The 23,079-nt window shown below is 40.5% G+C and overlaps 1 protein-coding gene across 6 annotated transcripts in view; it reads right to left on the bottom strand.

The window, feature by feature from the left end:
• Positions 1-23,079, bottom strand: part of NRP1 (neuropilin 1) — a 137,144-nt gene that overhangs the window by 59,050 nt on the left and 55,015 nt on the right. For all 6 annotated transcript variants that reach the window (XM_027595428.2, XM_027595429.2, XM_035721904.1 and 3 more), the window contains 4 exons: positions 20,429-20,610; positions 14,146-14,373; positions 7,811-7,966; positions 6,132-6,298 (listed from right to left, as the gene is read on the bottom strand). In XM_027595428.2, coding sequence (XP_027451229.1) covers positions 6,132-6,298; positions 7,811-7,966; positions 14,146-14,373; positions 20,429-20,610 — 733 coding nt within the window. The remainder of the gene's footprint in view (positions 1-6,131; positions 6,299-7,810; positions 7,967-14,145; positions 14,374-20,428; positions 20,611-23,079) is intronic.

The following is a 23,079-nucleotide window of genomic DNA, read 5'->3' as shown; positions in this document are numbered from 1 at the left end:
TTCCTGGGTGGAACCTAGTCACCAGAAACAGACCTATGAAGCACTAAGGATAGGACGTTAAGCATTCGTTTGATGCAGGAAGTAGAGGTTACTGCAGAATCGGGGCAAGACAACCAAAGGCTTACCTGGGGGATTTTGTAAAAAGCAAATTGTCTCCCTTCCAGATCAATGTTTTAGTTAAAATAGCATATTAATATTAGTTGCAACACACACACACACACACACACACAGAGCACACCTGGGGAATAAACGTTCAGTTGAACAGCTGTATTTTCCCTAAATTTGCCAACATTATATTTTACATGCATCATTCCACATTTGGGTAAACCAGTGAGCTATTTTTGTCAGTTCCCTAGTTATACACTTATAAAGGATCATTTTATTGCAATTTCAGCAATTTACTAATGATCTGAATGAGAAAATGTACCTTCTAAAGTGTCTGGTTTATAAGCAGCATGTTTACAATCAGGATAACCTGGCTCAATATATGTTCTGGATTAGTCAATTTAGCAAATGGAACCAATTTTGAATATAGCATTACAGATTATAAACTTGCTAAAAACTAGCAATTGAATGAAAAGTCAAAAACCATTTCACTGGAGATACCTGTTCCATAGTTAACACATTATTATGAGAACAAAAGATGTTTCCGGAAAGTTTTGAAGGAAAGAAAATTATGTATGAAACTTGTTAAAATAAATGACATTCTAAAGCTTTAAGATAAATGACTCCCGTTTCTACTTTTAATTTTGGAAGGCAACTAACTTAAAGATAAAAACCAGGGTTCCAAATAACGAATTCTTTTCATTGAATGAGCAGCATTCCCTTCTCCCACGTAAGATTTGCTAAAAATGTGTAATAATTCCACGTGTCAGAGGGAATATTTCCAAGAACTTATGAGTTATTTCATTCCATTTGTTACTTATAGGGCATCCAGCTGGCCTCTCCTTAGCTCCTGAAATCAAGCCCATGCCTTTAAATTAACTTTTGTCTCTGTTCTCAGTAAGTTGTAACTGTTAATTCTATTTCTGAATGATGACAGAGCCTGAAGTTACTGGGAGATACAACTCACAGCCCCGGAGGGATGTTGGGGGAGCTTCTGGGCAGTGAACCTCCTGGCATAGAGGAAAGCCCCTTGGGGCTGGGGGTTCCAGGAACCTGGCTATTTGAATACAAACTCCTCTGGGACCTGGGAGGCCCCACGACTTTGAAGGCTCTGTAGTTTTTCTCTGTAGAGGTGGAGTGGGGCAATTGCCCCGCTTACCTCATTTGAGGCAGCGTAAGGTGAAAAGACCCACAATTCGAATGGCCAGAGAGCTACGCAAAGGCCAGCTGAGCACTGGGCCTGTGTCAGGCCTGACCACAAGTGGTGATTTAGCAGCTGCTGTCTGCCTTCCAGACCTCTCGGTGCCCACTGACTCCATTCCCGTCTGAGGAAGGAAGTCCACTTCCATTGTGTAAGCCTGAGCTTTCCCACAAGTCGCATCTTTTCCCCACGTTGGGACTCATGGACCGTTGAACTTCTCTGAGCCTCCGCTCTCTCACATGAAGATGGGGATGTGACTCTTTGGTCTATTTAACGTACATTCGAAGACTAAAATGGGCTGTGTCCAAAAAGGTGCTTTAAGAAAGGGAAAGTGCTGTAGAAACATAAGGCTTTGTTGTTAGAACTTGTCTTACAATGAATTTTAAAATCCACAAAGCAACCTAAAGGCCTCCTGGATTTGGCCAGTTTCTCATACTGACCGTGAACGAGGGCATCTACTGTGTTTGATGCTACGGTTGCCAGTGAGTGAACGGACTGTGTGTGCACTGTGTGGGTGTGTTCTGACTCAGTTCAGACTACCTCCTTTCCACACACTAAGGCCTTTTGCTGCTCATGTCTGCTTTCCAGCTTCCTTCAGTTAGAAAATGTGGAATATTATCCAAGAGAAATACATATAAGGCAAAAGGAAAACACAGAAACAAGCTTCCCCGTAAAGTTAGCACTACCTCCTCTCTTCTGGAGCTTTCCTCCTCCTCATACCTCAGAAGGAACATCTGTGCAAGGAAATGTAGTAGAGACAGAAGGCACTTTTGCTCTGGGGGCTTGCTGATATATTCTTAGAGCTACAGTGTCTTCATGAGGCTTCCTTCTTCTGTGTGATTAATCAGTGAGGGCTGTCTCACCAAACCAAACAGGATAGGGTTCAGGAGCCAAACGCTTTCGTGTTCTGCTTCTCTGGAATAAGTGAGGGCATAAATAATCTAGTACCCAAAATTTTCCCACAAAAGACAATGCCCCCAAATCTGGGGAAAAGCAGAATTCCAGGCTGAGTTGGTTTATCAAATAATTCTATTTCTAAAGTCACTGGGGGGTGTGGTAATCAATTAGTCCCTGGCACCATTTTTATGTCTTTGGATCAACAAAGTTCATATCCCATCCAGGCATTATACCTCTTGCCTCTTCTTTTTCCCCTTGTCTCCTGGCATTTTAATCAGGGAAAAGTCACAGTTGTTTTGAGGAAAGCGTTCCCAAGAGCTTTAATTAAAGCAAGAAGGATAAATCTGTTTACAGTGTGGTGAACACTATCATTAATAAAACACTGAAATAATTAACGAATTAAATTCTGCGTTGTGTGTGAATGGCTACACTTAGGATCTGTTCCCTGAACAGACAGTACGCAACACACTTAGTATACAGAGAGGAGAAGAAAAACGGAGACTGCCTCTCTCCAAGATTCACAGTATCACGAACAGCTAGAGCTTGAATGGAGAAGCCTACAGTACCTTTATTTTTACAGGGGAAGAAACTCAGCTTCAATGAAGTTAATGGCTTGGGCTCTAATGAGGTGCTCGAAAATGAAGAATTGTTACAGCACCACTGATATCCTGAGTCTTTACTCTGAATCCTTGATTGTTTAACCAGAAACAAAAGGAAGAAAAAGATTAAATTAACAATTAGATAAGCAGCTCTACACAGGACATTCTGACACAGGACAGAATGGAATACTCTGAAAAACACGGGCGAATTTCACAGTGTGATTAACTCTGCCGTGGACAATTACGAGGTTTTAGCTGCTCAGGATATGAAGTGGCCTTTTGAGCAGGATATGACCACGTGCAAAGCTCCGAGCCGGGACTTCCCTTATGCCCCTTCCCACCAAACTGCCTCTTGACTTGTTTTTTAAGCTTTCTGGCAGACAACAGATCTCACAGGAAGCCCCACGGTGGACGTTTATACCCGTGGTTAACGACACATTGTTTTTTTATGTCACTCAGTAATTTCCTAGAGAAAACAATGGCAACCAAAGACTGTTCCTGTCTTGAAGGAAAGTCAGCTTCCAATACTGCCTTATTAATTTAACACATGCAAGTGTTTGTCCTTGTTGCTACAGCGACATGTTTTGTGGGGTATATTTCATGCAAAATGTGAAGAAGTGGAAAAAGAAAACAAATACCATTCACATACTGATGTGCATATAAATAGAAATGTATGTGCGCTAACTTTCCTGATTGGAGGTATGTGCCTCTTGCCCTCAGCCTCAATTATGCTTTACTTGTTGGTTAATTTAAAACATCTATCCAGAGAAAACAACAAGCCAACCACTTCCAAGGAGTTTCAGAAAAGCTGGAAACATACGAAATTATTCATAATTAGGTGATGGGTAAAGATAAGAACCCCCACCACATAACGCAGACAAAACAAGCATGGAAATGAGCCTGCTGAGCTCCAGAAGGAGCACAAGATAATTTTACCTCAAGGTGCACTGATGCTAAGCTTCTCTGACATTCATCTTCCATAGGGATGGAGGAGGGCATAAAGGAACTGAATTCTAGGTTCAGAAACAGTAAGCACCCACCTCATCTCAGTGTGTCTTCTCCTGAGGAAAAGCAGAAAGGGAGTCGTGTCGCAAGATACACCTGAATTTATATGAAACGTAACGCATGATAAAGCAGAACAGACCAAAGTGTAAAGAAGCAGGTGTTGGGAGTCTGACAGCCCGGTCATTCACTGTGATCTTGGGCATTTACTAATCCCTCCGAACCTCAGTGGCCTCATTTTTAAAACGAGGATAATTGCACCTCATCCCCAGGATTGCTGGGAGGATTAAATGCAAACATGTCAAGTACTCTGCAGAAGTTGGGCCCCGTAGTAAACACTCAATAAATGGTAACTATTTTATGAATGGCACAATTGTCATGAATGCCGTTCACCAAATTTCTAGCTCTCCTCCCTCCAGCACGCATTGAATTGCTGCCCCTCAGAAAGCTAAGGGTGGCCGTGGGATGTGCTTCGGCAATGAAAACAGTGGAAGTGTTCTTCGAGGGGAACTTAAGAGCTAGCACGATGGCCGTGCTCTCTTTTTCCCTCTGCTTGGTGACAAGCAACGTCTGGGATGATGGCCACTCCCTCTGTCTGGGTCCTGGGGTGAGATGTGGAGCAGACCCCCAGCTGACTGGAGTTGAAGCGGGCGAGAAGCTTGAGCTTGAAGTAAACCTCATTTTGCGGGGGCTTGATTGCCTAGCTTCTCCTAACCATTGCTTTCTATGCTTTGGTGGAAAGAGTTGGGCCATTTCCGATTTTTTTCTTCTGCCTAACTCCTGAGAACGATGTGAATTCTGTCCTGTTGACAACTGCTTTGGGAGAGCCCATTTCGTCTCCATGTTTCTCCTGACATAGCATTGCCCTACACAGAAGAATTGCTACAGTTGCAATTTCAGAACCCTTGCAAGACCACTGTCCCTAAATTATCCAGCACTCTCCACATTACCAAGAATAGGACTACATTACCATGCAAAGACGCTTAGCACTGCAAAATCCAAGCTCTCCTCTAGAGGCGCGTCCGTCAATCATACGGAACTGTTTGTTGGTTTGGGGATGTGGAAAAACAAGTTGCCAAGAACTATTCTGACATAGGCAAATTCATTTAATTTCTGACTTAACCTAGAGCTGGATTCAGCAATCCTCAGGTACAAGTCTCATCTTTTCTCACTCTCGACACATTTCTCAGTGTTATCATTTAGAGGTTAGCAGGAGTTCGGTCTCCCGTAATAGGCCATTTCACTTTAAGTGTATGTTAAACTAATATTGACCTTCTCAAAGTAAAACAAGATCTGGTATTTGTGCTCAAAAGACTGAAGCAGCAATAGATATAGAAAGTAGGGGATTAATCATCGTGGTTTTTTTCTTGCTTAGAAACTCTCTCTGGGAATTAGTCATTTTTATATATCTAGCAATGAATGTAAGTCAAGCTTTGCCTACTCTCTGAAAAGGAAGCCTGGATCCTTCAGCAAATAACTCTGTATAATTTGCCCACAGTTTAACCCCCACATCCAGATATGGATGTTTCATTTGACAGTGGGTGAAAAAGTCAAGAACATGAGCGTCAGGCCTTGGGTGGGAGTATCCAGACCTCAAGGTCTGACAAGCTGAGGCATATTAGGAGGGGTGCCAAGGATGAGTCGGGGCAGGGGAGTCGTGGTGCTGGGGAGGAGAGTCTGGGGAATGTGAGACAAGGGCAGGGAAGGGAGTTCCAGGGCAAAGGGAGCAAAGCAGAAGCAACATCATAATAAGGATACAAATGTGTCCATTTCATACTTACATGTGTATTTACATAATCCACAGAGACCAGAGCCCTCAATCAGACTGCTGTCTTGGGCATGTGCTATGTATATCTGTAGGAAAAGTAAACCTCAACCCCTTTCTTCCTTTCTTCTACTCAGAACAAACAAACAAATAAGAAGCCTTATACTTAGATACAATTATTTCATGCAAGTCTGCTAGAGCTACTGTATTTCATCAAGGAAATAAAAATCTGTTGTAGGAGGAAGTGTATGGATAGAAAATGTGTAGTTGTGGGGAAAAATCAGATCGTTTAGTTGTTACCGAAGTGAGACATCTGTGCTCAAATTCTCTGAAGAGTTGTATATATGTATCTGAGAAAATAAATGCATTTTCAGGGATATCAACCGGGCCTGCTTTTCTCAGACTGTGGTGACGCGATGATCCTGCAGGGAGATTACACTCGGTACCCACTGTTCCTCTCTTCGCTTTTGAAGGCATTTGGAACGGCACTGTTTTTTTCCAGCAACCCTTCTAGATGACCTAAATCTTCTACCCTATGTGTGCCGGGTCTTGTACTACGCACCTGTATCCACTCTCTGTAGGAGTCTTCCCCAGGAGTCCACCCGTTTTCGGGGTAGTTCAGGCGAGAACGTTCTGCAGACCAGTTGGTGCTATACTGGGAAGAAGCTGTGATTTGGTCAGAATGAATCTCCCCCGATTCCATGCCCAGCGCTTCCATACATTTGAAATCTGAAGGGGAAGTAAAAGGGTTCAAAGTCATCAAAACATAAGGGACCCGACTGATTCATATTTCTTCTTATAATCTGGCAGACTAAAACGTTCATTTTGATGTTCACCAACAATATCTTCCAGAAGATAATAGTGAAGGACTTACTGGAACGTAGCACTGATATGTGACAATACTAGTAATAATGGTAATAATTTTTAAAAGCAAGGCTATAAAGATCTCATAGTGATTAATTATTTTCCTCACTGAACCTAGGTTGACAGAATACTATTAGAAATTTATTAGGAAATAATCGGAATTTGTATTTATTTTCAAAGTTTAATATAGAAGCTATATTTAAATAAAATTTTACTATTTCCTTCAATATCTAATAAAAGTGAAAAAGACCCCATGTCTATGTTATAATCCATATTTGGTGGACAGCAGACCTTAACTCTCTGTTTTTCAGATTCCTTGTATTTGGCACCCGGGCAACCTCTCCTTGACTCCCTTCATTCTCATGCCTCCTGCCTCTGGCCTGGGACTGATTATTCATGTCTTTAGTTTATATCATTAAAACATGGGAGTAGCCATCAGAAGTAAACTGCAGTATCATATAGTCCCAAAGAGGACCACCACTTTACAACATAAAATAATAACACTCACAATAATGATGATGAATCACGAAAGCATGTATTCCATTAGGCCTCATATACTCAGTGAAACAATGAAATATGACATTGAGATGAAATATGATAAAGGGAGATGAATATTCAACCTTAGGAAATGTGAATCTAAAGTACTAAGGTGAAAAAAAGCTTTAGAGATTAAAGATTCTCAACCATCAAGAAAACTCTCAATTAACCAAACTTCCACATTTTCTGAATGTTCTATCATAATAGATAAAGTTTTAGGGCATAAAAGGTTTTCTTTCATACTTTTAAGCTTAGGTTTGTTATTTTGTAATAAAAATATTTATAGACACAAAGATACATAGATTAATTAATCAAATTAAGTACAAATACGATTTTATGATTTAATTGGTCTTTTTATTTTCCAGCAAGATCTGGTAAAAAAGAGACCAGCCTGTAGGACAGGTCTCCAAACATCCCCTGTCCTCTTCACTACAGCCTCTATCCTGTAAGCCTGCCCTGTCAATAAACCACCACATATGTGTTCCTATCACTTCTGATTGAAGTCTGTCCATCTAGGATTCTCAACCCAATACACATTCAAGGGTGCCAGACAGGTCTGGCTATAGTTCATTGTTTCGGGGCCCTGTTTTGCCCTTTCCCACTTTCTCCCATAATTTCAGAGGCTTACAAGCAGCCTTCTCATCCACGATTTTCTTAAGAAGGCACACCAAATAGTTTTTCCTATTGATGTTTATAAAAACCACTTAAAAGAGAAAAACAAATACTTGGCACTCCAATTCACAAAGCATTTCTTTAGTGTTTCCTGTGGCCACAAGGTGTGGGGGGAGGAATAACAGGGAGTGTTTACCACAGTGCTTTGCAAGATGAATAAATACTGACCTTCTGAGACACTGCTCTGCAAGACACTGTAGTTTGCTGAGAAGCCTTCTTTTGCGATTGCACTGTCAGTATAAAAAAACATGGAGAGAATGCCTGATGAGGAACGGATCCGACCTGGTGTCTTCTGTCCACAGTAACGCCCAATGTAAGGGCCAACTAGAAAGGGAGAAATGCGGAGAACATTTAAATATCTTTTGTTCCACAGCAGATGCAAGAATAACCATTTGCAAACATGGGTCCCAGCAGAACCCAGAAGTGTTTTCTTACCCAAAGCAAGCCTTCCCCCGTTAATTGGTTTGCAATGAACATATTGGATCAGGTTTGTGGAGAGGATTTTAAAGTGTGCTCAGAAGGGCAATCACAAATGTAACTACGTTTCCCACTGAGTAGGACTGTGTTTAGGAACAGAATCGAAATGCTTGCTTCAGTGCAAAGTATGAGATTTGGGCCGGCAAGGGGCACCTTGACATTCATCTCCAGTACCAAACTGCACACACTGCCCAGTGCTGAGATTCCAGCGAGGCTGTGATCACCGAGGGTTCCTGAAGTTGCCTTATTCAACTTCTCCCACCCTAGGAGGAGATCCTGGGAACTGGTCCTGGATGGAACCAGACCAGTATCAGGAATATGATCCAGCACTGAGTAACCCTGATGTCCTTCCTCATTCCATCTTTTAGTCCTGGAGCTTTATTATGAGGAAAATCACAGACTTGGACAAGGGACGATGTCCTACTCAGGGCTCTATCTACAGGCTAATTAATAATTGTAACAATTGAAAAAAATAGAAGCTACAGATATCAATAATTTATACATAACAATAAGTTGTAAACAATACGAAAAGAAAATGCATCTGACATTTCTTCCAGTTTTTTCTTTCCCAAATGTAAGAGAGGTGACTGCATTGCACTGTGGCCAAAAGACGGCCCAACGCAGCCATTAGACTATGGGAAAAAAGGAAGGAGCCAAGGCAGTGAAAGATTGGGAACACTGATTAATTTTGGTAAGTCAAACTGCTGTTTGGCTTAAATTGGCCACCCCTTTATTGAAGAGCTTTTAGATAAACCTTAGCAATTAGTAGTTGTGTGTTGCCTTATAGACAGTGCACAAACCCTCTGGGCTTGGAGAATCTTTCCAATTCCCTGTCCAGATCATCAACAAGGCAAAAAAGAAAAAAAAAAAAAACCCTTTTCTTTAGTTTTTTTTTTTTTTTTTCTTTTTTTTTTTGCACATATGGTAAAAACATACCAGATGGTTTGGGCTTAGAAGGACAATCTGGTGTGGACCATTTTCCCCTCCAAGAAATCCATGGTTCTCTGCATTTCAAGTAAGAGTTATTGCTTTGTTCAAGGAAGCACAGTAGGTGGACCCCTCTCTTGGAGGGATGGGGACACAGTGTGCCAAGGCCCGTGTGTATAACTTGGATGCAGAAGGCAGCTGATGGGGACTAGGAGAAGCTTCAAATGTGATTGAAAAAGTGAGCCTCAGAAGAGCTGATCTCCCTGGAGCCGCACGTACCTGCTGAGTTCCTGGTAGGCAGCTGGCTAGTCTGAGCACCCTGGTTTTTAGAGTACTCAGATCCTTGGCTAACAGGTTTTCAGCTCCTTGCCAACCCACTTAAAACAGAACAAAACAAAAAAACCCAAAAAACAAAAAAAAACCAACCAAAGTGTTTCCACATTTGTGTTAGTGTAAAGTGGTTACATTGAATATCTGATAACTTCTCCATGCATTCACGGTAATTGATTCGATTGAATTCTAAGAATTTTCTCTACTGAAACCCCTCACTCTCCAGCAACCAAACATTGTGTGTGTGTGAGTAGACTGCTTTATCATGAAGAAAACAAGGACATAGCCCATTAGTGGCATCGATATACCTATTATCTACAGGGCACCACGTGGTCATGAACAGTGGCTCTGCATCATGGGAAGAAAATGTTGTTATATCAGACTTCCCAGCTGGCAGAAGAAAGCATCTCAGGAGATGAAACTCTGTTTTGTTTCTCTTCAGCTTTAATCTGAGACTCAGGTTCTTCTACAAGTGTTGTTTGCCAGATTTTCTTTTTCTTTTTTTTTTCCCAAGATTTTATTTATTTATTTGACAGAGAGAGACACAGCGAGAGAGGGAACACAAGCAGGGGGAGTGGGAGAGGGAGAAGCAGGCTTCCCGCCGAGCAGGGAGCCTGATGCGGGGCTTGATCCCAGGACCCTGGGACCATGACCTGAGCTGAAGGCAGACGCTTTATGACTGAGCCATCCAGGCGCCCCATGTTTGCCAGATTTTCTTCATCCTGAATGAATTCAACACTTTTTTTCTTCCCTATGGAATGCAAAGTTGCCCATGACACATGCATGAAAACATTATGCTAGAGCCATGAACTCAGGTTTTTCCTTTCCTCAAAAAGAATCCCATTTCTGATCTACAATCTTAACGAGAGGCCCAGAGTCCATTCATATGCTCTCACTCTTTTCCCTCGTTTAAATTCCATTATTGTGGCTTCATAACTTTCTTTTTCTTTAGTCTGTGGGCAAACTTTGACAGCCTGAGTCCTTGGAGCCATTCTCTAATCCCCACAGCCACTGACCCCTCCAAGAATACAAGTGCACAAGGGAAGCTGCCTCGCCCCCTTAAGCTGTGGATTCTTCCCCTCCACTACCACCCCATTCCTCTGGGGAAGGGGGGGAGGGGGAGTCCCTTTGAAAGAGCAAACAGAAGAGAACTTGTCTAATGCAGACTCATAATTTAGAGAGTCTCCATGACTCACTGGTTTATAATGTTTAAGACATGGGTAAATCTGCCTTCTGTCCTTTAGAACATTGCCCCCGGACAGCAGTGCGCAACTCTCTTTAGGAGCCCTCGAGATATGAGAGTGAAAAGGCTTTTTCGACCATAAGACAAAGAAGTATTGAATTTTCCTGAACAACAGCAAGACCTTAGCCGAGCAAGCTAATGCAATATTGATCTGAGCAAGAGTGGATGCAGTATTCTTATCCATCTCCTGTGTGTGCTCATTTGTGTATTTACATGAACACAGCTATTGGATTTCCTACTTCCGTTATTGTAGACCCAAAGGCCAAGGAGATGAATGGAAACTGTCGCAAAAACAGCAGTAGAACTCAAAAATTGCATTATTGAAGAATTTAAGCAAGCAATGTGTGCTAAATAATCTCTTGTGGGGACAGTAGGTCCACAGTGATCATATCTTTTCAGGTATGAAGGCGATACGGTATTTATGCTGTTTAAAAGATACACCAGCAACCCTGAATGGCAGTACCCTGTTCTCTGCATTTTTCCATTAATCTTTCCAGTAATTATAACCCCACCTCTGAATCAGACAACTTGCTTTCTGCCCCCTTTCTATATGGATAAAAAAGGGCAGGAATCTACTACGAAGATGTACTTTTAAAATGAGGCATTCTGAATAACAAAACAAGGAAGGGAATCATTTCGAAAAGGTAAAAAATAGACCATGTACTCTTCTCCTACAATAGTAAACTTTTTCTTGGAGAATATCTGGACTTTGCAACTCTTCCCCAGAAAAAAAAATTTGCACATTTGTGTCATTTATATTTTGGAATGTGTATATTTTGTGCTTATATCACTTTTATATTTCTATCTCAGAAGGTTAATTTTAATATTAATAGTAAGTCAATAAAAACCAAACAGAACTCAATCTAGTTTTCATGAAACCTATTCCTCAAATAGTTGATAATTTTTGGAATGTAGGTAACAACTGCATTTCCAGTTCTTTGGCCCAGCCTAGATGGAGAGCTGACTTCATGCATGCCTACACCATGTGAGCTAAGCATTCGTGTTTGGCTCCATAATTCAGCACAAACATTTGCAACACCCACCAGGGTGGCGAGCTCAACTCATGGCTCACAAACCATATGTAAACTTCCACCAATTACTTCAGGGTCGCTACTTGTGAATCCGTGGAGCTTCGGAGAGTGATACATGGGGATGTGTGATTCACTCTGTGCATGCCTTGGATTTTGAGTTCTGGAGTAGAATTGCTTTTCTTCAAAGTCAATCTGAATCAATGAGTACCTTTCAATTACTTAGTCATCTCATTCAATGTGTATGATAAAATGCAACCTAAAAATCACTTGATGGTTGAAAGCCTTCAGCACGTTCTGGTTGTTGTTTTTAGAAGGGGTATCAAAGAATAAAAGCAGTTTTGTTGGCAAGGAACTGTCTGTGTTGAACTAGTATGACAAAAATGTGTCCAGTGCCACTGACAAGAAACCCAGGAGGGGCAGTCTGCCATTTTGCCTAAAAAGGAGAGAGCTGTTATTGCTGGTGTAGGCTGGACGAAGCCAGGTAAGTTTTAACAAATATACAAACACAGTTTTCACATTCCAAGGCCAGTTTTCTCTGGGAATAAGTCAAGTGCACCATAGTTTAAAACATGAGAATTGCAAGACTGATAACTCTTATTGTTAATTGTTCCTCGCTTCAACTCAGTGATTTTCTAGAGCCAGAAAATTACTACTTTGAAAAACCCTTGACACTAATAACAATGCGCTTCTTTCGGAAAGTATTCTAAATAAGTTGGTTGATTGGACCTCCTTTTCAGATGTCAATTTAAATGTAAGTTCTGGAAAGGAAGGCTGCAAATTTGGGTTGTGAACAAACAAACCCATTATTAAATGTTCCAACTATTATTACAATACTATTATAATATTGTTTTCCTAATTATCAGACTGAATACTTGGAAATCAATCAGCACTCTGTTTGGGCAAATCTCATTACTTAATGAAGGAGTTTCAATAAGATCATCATAACCCTATTTATATAGTAATAGACCAAAGAAGAAACTAAACCAGTGAAGCTCACCCATTTACTCCAATGACAATATAAGCTTTCTCTAAACCCAGTTTATCTCCATTGCTGTTTACTGCTGAGGAACACAGCTAAATTGAATTACCTTGATAATTTTAATGTCATTTCAAAGGCAAAGGCAATCTCTTTCACGTGATACTTGCCCTTCATTTACAATTTAATATTTATTTAAATATTCCTTCCTCCAGCCTGATCATAATATCTGACTTTATTTTATAGATGGTTATACATCTCTAACTGCATGATTTGTAAGAACTTCCAAGCTGCCCTTTCTGATCTGTGTAGAGTGTGTTCTCTAGAGAAATCTTAATATTAAACCAGACTAAACACAAGACAAGTAATGCAGCTGCAACAAATTATTTGATATTATCTCCCTCTGTTCAGGATTTGGGTGTGTATTTTTGCCATTCACCTCCTAATTCACAAGGATTGAAATGGAAAGCTTTCATTTAGCTGTCCACATGGCTACCCACCCCCTCCTTCAAATCTTTACTAAAATGTCATTTTTGTAATAAGGCCGAACCTGACCACCTTATTTAAAATTTCAACCTACACATCCCTCTTGCTATCCCTAGCACTTTTTATGCTTTTGCTCTCCTCTACTTTTTCTTTCCATTTTTGCTGCTGTTGTTGTTTATAGAACTTCTCACCTTCTGACATTCCAGTCACATAATTCATTCATCTATAACGTGTATTGTTTATTGTTCCGTTCTCCTGGCAGAACTAAAACTCTGAGAGGGCTGCCATCTTTGTTTGTTCTATTTAGGAAGTGGCTAGATCAGTGCCTGGTGTGTGGTAGGTGTTCAGTCAATATTTTTAAAATGTAGGATGAATTTAGATGATAAGAGCAATGTAGATAGAGGATGTTTTGAGGTGATTCAAGTTGCCAAGGATAAAAATTCCCTAGGAGAAGACGGGGAAGCTGTCTAAATTAGCAATGACCCCCCCCCAAATTAGGAATGTCCAAACATTCTCATTCCTTTTCTAAATTTCTAAATTTTTGGTAACTGTGTAATAGATGCACATTTCCCCCTTAAAATTGTATCAAGTACTTAACCTCTCTGGTCCTTAGTCTCTGCATTTGTAAAGTGAATGGTTTGACTTAATTGCTCTCTTAGGGTCTAAGAATTAATGACCAGTAGGCAGGTCAATGAAATGAGCAAAATACTTTAGTCAGGAAAACCATGTGTTGGTCCCAATTCTACCACACATACACACACAAAATGCTATGAGACCATGTATAATCTTTCATGGCCTCAGTTTCCTTATCTATAAAATGAAGAAATTGGACAAGATAATTACTGTGTTTTAAGTTCAAATATTTCATCGCTGCTGTGCATAAAGAGAGTTACCGTTTTGGTTTCTTTTCCCTCCTCCTTTTGAGCTATTTTTTTTTTTTTTTAATGATACAAGTATCATGACACTTGTAAAAGGATCCGAGTGCCCTTCCCCCAGATTCTTCCCTTTTTGGGATGCTTCCTGCCCTTCTTACCATCAGGGAATCCATCCCAGATTTCTAGCCGGTCATAGCGACAGAACATCCCCCCCGGAGGATTTGAGTCGAGCTCCAGGTCAAAGCTTTCAAATTCCAGGATAATCTCTGACATCTTTGGTGCAAAGATAATATAAGTGCATTCAAGGCTGTTGGGATATTTTTCAGGGAATCCGGGGGACTTTATCACTCCACTAGGTGCTGTGTAATTCTGGGAACATTCAGGACCTGTGAGTAAAAGAAAAGAAGGAGCAAAGTGAAAATCCCACTCACACGACTTCACCAAGAAATAACCTGAGCAAAGGCAGCATATCTTTCTAATAAAAGCTCACCATTATAATCACTGTCCTAATCATTCATTACTCAGCCTTTTCATAGGAGTGATAGGTATGGAAAGTCAAGTTCAGATTTATTGTGTTCCCCTTAGTTTTCCATTTGTGTGAAGCAATTTAAAAACTTCTGCTCTTGCAGAGGAAAAAAATGACAAATATAAAATCATGTGGGAACAATGAATGAGTAAGCTACAGAAATCTCGACAGAGCCCTAGAGAAATAATTATAGCCCCTTCAAGCTTAAATCTTTAAATCTTGAGGCTGACAGCCCTTTATTGGTGAAATAGAACATTTACAAAGGCGAGGGAGAGAATTCAGTGGAGGGAGTTTGGGTTTCAGATTCCTACACCAGTGACTCAGTAACTCTGCCAGATGTGACCTATGCCTCTTTGACAAACTAAATGTGAAAGGTAATTCGTACATGTACCCAGGGTGAGTGACTCATTCTGAGTGGTGTTGACACAGGTGTGCCGGTAAAGTGTGGCTGTTAGTGAGGGCATGATAAACTGTGATTACAGGCCATGTTGCTAGAAGTCACTTGATATCAACGTTGACATCGTTGCCTTCCCCAAAGTATCAGATACAGTGCCATTCTAAAATTATTTTTTAATATATATGTGTGGGTGTATAATGTGTATATTTATAGAGTATATTTTTTTAAAGATTTTATTTATTTGACAGAAGAGCACAAGCAGAGGGAGAGAGAGGGAGAAGTGATGTGGGACTCGATCCCAGGACCCTGGGATCATGACCCAGGCTGAAGGCAGCCGCTTAACCAACTGAGCCACCAAGGCATCCCTATAGAGTATAATTTTAATGACTAGTCAGTGTTATCAATACAAATTATGGTAATTTGTAATTTAAATTGGTCAAGCTCATGCACACATATATTGCAAGTTGACCTTTTGAAGGTACGGATGACCACAATTTCAGTTCACGGCATCCAGGACCACATGGCGTGGTACTCACCACCATTGAAAATGGCCCATCTACAAGACTGTGAGCACCTCAACTTGGCCCCTTACCACCGCCACCACTGCCATAATTTTCAAAGAGATCTTAAGACTCTCCTGGAATCAGAGATGACTTGACTCTTTTGAACCTCAAATCCAACCTGGGGGAATGTTCAATTCAACAGTTCTTTTGCTGGGCCATTGTCTCACTGATGGGCATCCTGTGATGGTATGCATGGGTTCAACTCTAAATACGGAGGTTTGTTGAGAGTGTTCGCAACTAAATATTCTCCCACAGAGCCAAGTACCGGAGGCAACAGTGTGGTCATCAATACAGATTAAATTTAACTAGCAGATCTCTATTTTTAGTGTCTAGGGTTGGTAGGCTGAATCTCCACCTCAGTGCATCTGGCAGCCTTTTGAGTAAACAAATCAATTTCTGCTCCCCATGTACATATTAGATGTCTATGGCCCTGGAGATGCAGAAGAATAAAACTTATTAGCTGTGCACAATAAACCTGGCCTGTAGAGGTCTGACTTGTTTAAAATGCCTCTGGAAGCCTTCTCAGATGTGGCTCACCCTTCACCATGATGGCTTCAGATACTTATCTATTTGATTATAGTTAAAGTTACTAACATGTGGCATTTTATCATGTCAATTACAGGTGAGAAGATTATGAAATGTGCTATATTGTTTATAATCTGTTTCCAAGTTAATGAGTTGCTTCTAAGATGACAGTGACTATGCTAATGTAAACCATCAATTTACAAATTATATATATATATATATGATACTGGAAGCCCTTTTATTTTATTTTTAAAATGTAGGAACAATGACCCTGGAGACCTCCAGCTTCCTCCCTGGGGCAAAAATAATGCTTGGCTAGGCCCTTGTAAGGCAAAGCTGATAGCAGGGTTTAATTCAGATACTAATATTTTCTCCTTCTTAAAAAGATAAAATTGCCTAGGTGAGATCAAGATTTGATGAGAGAAAAAAATGGTAAGAATTAAGGGCATCCTTTTTTTAAAAAAGATTTTACTTATTTATTTGACAGAGGAAAGAGAGAGAGAGAGAGAGCACTCATAAGTAGGGGGAGGAATAGGCAGAGGGAGAGGGCAAAGTAGGCTCCCTGTTGAGCAGGGAGCCAGATGCGGGGCTGGATCCCAGAACCCTGGGATCATGACCTGAGCAGAAGGCAGATGCTCAACCAACTTAGCCACCCAGGTGCCCCAAGGGCATACTTTCAAAATCAAATAAATTTCAATGCTTTCACTGAAGCTAGCCCAGGTATGTGACAAAAATTGGAGAAATTCCATGCGGTAATGGAAAAGAATTGGATTGAGCACCAGATCTGAGTTCCAGTCCTATCCTTACTGCTAACCTGCCGTGTAAACTTAGGTGGCCTCCTAACATTCCTTGTCCTCAGATTCTGTGTATAACAACTGGGAGGTGGACTTTGGGATTTGGAAAAAAGAGCCCCTCAAACTTAAAGATTCTCTAATTTCCTGCTTCCTCCAGTAAACATCAAGATTTGTGTTAATATTTTTCTTGTTCACTGTTGTATAGGTTTGCCACTGTTGAGCAAGCACTTCCCAAAAAGAAGCAAGGCAGGGGCATGGGTTAAGGAATTCTGCAGAGAGTACACAGCCCTAAATAGGAGGGAGGTCTAGCAGCCCCACATGCCTGTGAGTGAGTGAGCTGCTGGTGGGAGAGGTGCACACTTGGCATTGGCAGCCTGTGAACACTGTGCTTTTGATGTTATTTGTAAGACTTAGGGGACCTTGTGCAGCTGTAAGAAGGCCATGCCTCCTTGTTAATGACATTGGGATATACAATAATAATAGCTAAGATATTCTCTTTGGAGATACTCTTAACCAAATAATATATGAAGTGACCAATCTTGCTCTCAATAAATGTGACTTCCCCGCATAGAAACCCACAGAAAATGTCTCCAGCTTCTTCCAGCAGTTGAGCCGGGATGACTCAGGCCAAGGGAAGAACAGGGGAAGAGTGATAGGTTGGGAAGCATGGGTTTCGTGGAGAAATTTTTTTAGGTGAGTGGGAATAATTTTAGGGCAGTGGCCCAAGCTCTCAGCATCTAGGAGAAGACATGGAGAAGGGGAAAGTGGGGGGCCTGGGGAGAAAATTAGGGTGTCCAGCGTGGCTCCAGGAGGCATGGGAAGAGGTAGGGTCTGGCTTTGCTGTCAGGCAAAGGTGGTCTTCTAGAAATGCAAGCTTAGGGATGCAGGAATGGCCTAAGAATTCCTTAGAACTGTAATCTATTGCCAGAAAACCTCAAGCTCGAAGGGTGAAAAGACTCATTGGTTCAACTATGATTAGTAAAATTTATGTGTTTTGAGGAAACTTGAAATTGCTGCATTCTGGAAGAAGTGGTATGTTTTTTTTTTTTTTTTTTTTAAGGAGATTCGTGGATTCTATAATATCATTAAATGGCTTTTGAGGAAAAAAATGTCCATGAACTCGTATATGTATGCATAAGTGTATTGTATTAGTTAATGACTTTCTATGGAGCACCTATTAGGATGCAGTATGTACAGTGAGGTGGGGGGTGGAAGATACTTTCTTTGCATTTTTCAGGTGGTACCAATCTGGTTGGGAAATGGACTATGCACACATGAACAAATTTGAAAATATTAAGGAGAAACACAATGGTTAGTGAAACACATCTGTATATATATATGTGTGTGTGTATATATATATATATAGTATGCATATGTGTGTATCGTGTGTGTGTTGTGTGCATGTGTAGGGAACAAGGTGGGTAGATATGTAGGGAAAAAAGTAGAAGAATTAGGAAAAGCTTCCTGAGAAGAGTAAATTTAGAGCCAGGTTTCCCTGGAGGTTAAGGGACATAAACTGGTAGGGAGCAAGGACTCTGAAATCTGATGGCACCAGCTGTATCCATAAGCGTTGTAATGGCTCCTGTTTACTGAAGACATTTTTGGTGACAGGCACTGGCTCCATGTTTCCCATGTTTTCATTTCAACCGATCTTCACCACAAGCCTGTGCTAGACACTATTTTCCATTTCCCGGATAAGGAATCTGAGGCTCAGAACATTCATGAAGAGAGTGAAGGGCAGAATTAACTTCACATTTAGTCTGTCGGGCTTTACCCAGCACACTCTCCTTAGGCAGGAAGCCGAGTGTGGATCTGTGTGAGGTGAGGCTGGAGAAGGCGGGGGAGCACTTGATGTCAAGCCTTGAGCTTGACCCAATGGGACATTGAGGCTTGACCCAATAGGTGATGGACACCTGCCATAGGCATCTCAGGAACAGTGGCTCGATGACCATTCGAGAAGTTGTGTGTAGGATGAGAAAACATAGGGAGAACCCAAACTGAGCCCATTCAGTTAATAAGGCCGTGGACACAGAAAGGCAGCATGACTTTTGGAGACTTGTGGATATAAATTCAGAAGAACTAGAAGCCACATTGGATGTAGGAAGGCAACAAGAGAAAGAAAAACTTCAAGTCTCAAGGGTGGTGTTGGAGATCAGGATAGGGAAAGGACAGTACCTCTGAGGCAATGAAAGTGTAGGGAGCTGAGTTCATTTGGAAGGAAGATGAATTCTTAACGACTTAGTTACAGAGCTCTCTCTCTTTTCAACCATCTTCAGATCTTCGAGAAGCATGGCAAATGAAAGGCTACTCCTCAACTCTTTTCTGACCCCTTGTTTTCTTTGATAGTGCCATAGGCAGGTAAGCAAGCAAATGTAGATGTGTGTATATGTGTGTGTGTGTACATATGCATACATGTACAATACGATTTATATAACAGGTCAAGCAGCTTTCCACACAAGAAAATATGTACATATGTAATCAGCTACACATACTGATGTTGTATATAGATGATTATTTATGCTATAGGTTTTCTAAGTTTGTGCTTATATAAATTTTTGAAGAAAGTTGTCTCCATCTATCCATACTTATATGGGGACGGTGCCAGATTTCTTTGAAATTTTAAAAAGTTGTACCAATGTTCCCAGAAACTCTTAATGACTCCTTTTTTTATTCTCAGTTGCTGCTGAGAATCTGTAATTGGTGTGGCCGGAATTTTTTTTCTATTAAAAAAGGCTTTCTCCTATATTCTAGGACAACACACTCAAATCTTGAACCTCTGGCCCTGGATTGCCCCCACCCACCCCCCACAGTACCGTCAACTTAAAAGGCTGAATTGAACACATTAAAGGAAATCTACTAGCTCTTGTGAAAAACAGTGACATCCAGATAAAGATACATTGTTTATCAATTGACTGATATGTGTGTTCAATTCCTCAAGGCTGGGAGACTATGAATTGTCAGATTCTATCCATCTCAATATATACCATTGGAATAGATTACTAAGTGATTATATTGGAGGGGGAGAAGGATCTTTATTTCCTAAGGGGAATACCATTTAAAGCTTTACTGTTCTGTTTCCTCCAAGAGCTTCTTTCCTCAACTATTCTTCTTCTTAACAGACATTAATAGAAAAGCTCTTCTTCCTTCAATAGCTTTAGAAACTCTAAGGCTAGTGAACTGCTTTGCTTTTCCTGGGAAATACCAGTTTTGGATTTTGTAATAAAACAAAGGGATCGGGATGTACATGGCTTTAAGGTAAAAGAGACTCACGCATTTTTAATGAAGGAAATCAAACCTCGAGAGCAGATTAGACTTATTTTTGAAGAAGCAAGCTAAGAATAAAGGCTCTTAAAAGAGTTTTACAGAATGCATGCCTTATAAACACTGGTCAGCATATTAGAATGATGCAATTTTGAGTCCTGAAATACTGAAAAAAATATTTAAACATAACTTCCTCCATACATCGGGTAATTTTTCTTTGTGTAAAGTATTTTTCAACAGTTTTGTAGTGGGAACGTATGATTTTTTTACACAAAGATAAAAGCATTATGCCTTGTCTTCTTTTCGCTGTCTTTTATGGAATCAAACAATGTGAATGAACATTGAGCCACACTTGTTCTACTGGAAGTCACTCACCTCTCTTGAAGATTTCATAACGTATGGAAAATCCAGCGCCATGTGTCTCATAGTCAGAGACAAATTTGATAAAAAGAAATGGCCCTGAAGACACTACAGGAGAAGGGGCGATCTTCCCACAGAACTTCCCCCATAAGCGTCCATTTTCATTTTCTCCATCGATGACTTCCACGTAGTCATACCTAGCACATCAATATGGAAGAAAATAACAGGTGAGCGAGAAATGCCCTTCTAATTTGAATGATTTAGCAGGCAGCATCATCCAGCACAGTCTGTCAGGAAAACAGTGCTATCTGCATTCACCACTGTACTTCATGGAGGGAGAAAAATTCAGCAAAATGAAATAATTAAAATGGACTACATCATGTCTGTATACATCATCTGGCAACACAGAACTATTAAGAATAATGGTGTCCATTATACTTGCAGACAATGTCACTTAAAGTAACCAATTAACAAGAAAAAGAAAAATCTCATGAGCACAATTCTCTATTATTAAATTGTGTTCCTTTGTCTATGGTGGTGGGGTGTCAATACATAATGCTATGCATTCTTTTCAAACTGTGAAGTTCTTTTATGAATTCAAAATGTCTCCTTGGCTGGAGCTCTCCATGAACAATACTTTGATTTCTGTGAGCGACCCTCTAAACATATGGCCACAGAATAATAAACAGATTCTTTACTATTTAACTCAATTCTACCAAACTCCAGACTCTCAGGAAAAAAACCTCTCTCGGTATCCACAGTGGTTAAAACACAGATCATCTTCCCCCAAACTATCCGGAATCGCAGAACATAATCTCTCTAAAGAAAAACGTTTATTTAAAAATGGAAAGTTACTTTGTTTACACCCACCAGACTGAATCTTTAAAGGAACATTGTTGTTTGAAAAGGAAATGTGACACACTTGAAGTCATCAAAGTGATGTGATTAAAAAAAAAATTCAGGCTGAATAATAATACCCTGAGGAGACAAATGGTAAAGGAAGTCACAATAAAATATTATTCTAAATATTACACTGAGTTAACACATATGCTTCTTTATCTCCAAAAGGTGGGGGGCTATCTCCAAGAGACTGGCATCCTCCTGGAAAACAGGAAGATTCTTGTTTGTTTGGTGTTATCCTTTTCTCAGTGTTTTTCCCTTTCCTCTCTTGTTGTTTACCAAGTCACCGAGGAGCCAGATAATCTGAACTGTCTTCCATTTTTCTTCCAGAACTGACATGAAAACATTACAATCCGGTCATTTCAAACCTTCGCTTTATTTCTGTGTTTAACTTGGTTCAAAAGTCCTGGGATATGTTAATTACAGGAATGGCTAAAATATGGCAGCAATATAAACTGTATCTGGCAATTTAAAAGAGATCAAAGTGGGGGAAATCTTCATGATGACCAATGTCATCTTTAACAATCTCTTTTCAAACTGTCCAGGACACATTACTTTTGTTTACATAAAGCCTCACGAGAGAACTGCAAAGATGATATCACTAGTTAGAGTGGACAGCTTAAGGCTCTCTAAATAAAAAATGACATTACCTCATCAGTTAAAATTGTGTGCCAGCTTTGTGTATATCAAGAAGGAAAGAAAGCTGACATTGATGGAACTAAGCATTAACATATGTGAATTATTGTATTAACTGCATTTCCTTTGCTGCATCTGATGCTTCCAGTAGTAATCACTGGTCTGCTAGCATCACAGTCCCTTTGCAAAACTATGGACATACACAGAGAAATTGTTCAGTTCTCAATACTTTGGGAGATGCTTTGCATGTTAAAAGAAGATGAAGCAGGAGGAGGAGAAGAAAAAGTGGAGGATGAGAAGGAAGAAAGCATTAGGTTCAAAATCCTTAGGAGCCTTTTACAGTCGACTGGGGGCACCTGGAAAGAACACCATCTCTGTATTTGTTAAAGCCTCCTCATTGGCATTTATGTAGTAATTCCTTTTATCTCTACTGCTTCATTGACTAGACAGGTCTGCACACTTTGCCCCACGCTTGCTTATAATTTAACTGTGATTTGAACTGTTGGTTGTGTTGGGTCTGGTGACGATGCAATACAGGCTTTTTTACTTGAATCTTGACATGGTCTGAATACTAAGCAGCCAACTCCGAGTGCATTTTGCTTTCCAGGCACCAGTAAGAGGTGGGTCAGGCTTTCCTAAGAACTAAGGGCACTTCTGGGAGGAACCTTTTCTCCCAGGTAGGAGAGAGCTCAGCTAATATAGTGCTAGTGAGTTGCAACAGGGAAAGAAGCTGGTATTTTAATTCACATATCTTCTAATAGTAAATACCAGGCTCTCCTCTTGGCAACAGGAAAAGCTATTTTTAAAAGGAGGAGAGGGATTAGAATCTCCTCCCAGCAAGAGATAAGTCATTTCATCGTTAAGTGCCAATTTTAGGAAATTGAATTATTCAGGGATACAATAGTTACATTTATAAACTGGAATGCTGCTATCATTTTAGCACTTCCCTTCAAAGTACCATCCAACAGGGCCCCAAAGAGTGTCACAAATAGCAGTTCATGTAAATATTCAGGAGGGTTTATGTGCACAAGTTGCAAAGGGTAGTACTGCCAAGGAAGTTAAGAAAGCAGCTTGCATCTCCCTCTGGAGTTGATACCAGTTCCACTCCATAAGTTTCTTGCTGGCAAACG

This window comes from Zalophus californianus, chromosome 9 (assembly GCF_009762305.2).
Source record: "Zalophus californianus isolate mZalCal1 chromosome 9, mZalCal1.pri.v2, whole genome shotgun sequence".
Lineage (NCBI taxonomy): Eukaryota > Metazoa > Chordata > Mammalia > Carnivora > Otariidae > Zalophus > Zalophus californianus.
This window is presented reverse-complemented; position numbering and strand designations above follow the sequence as displayed.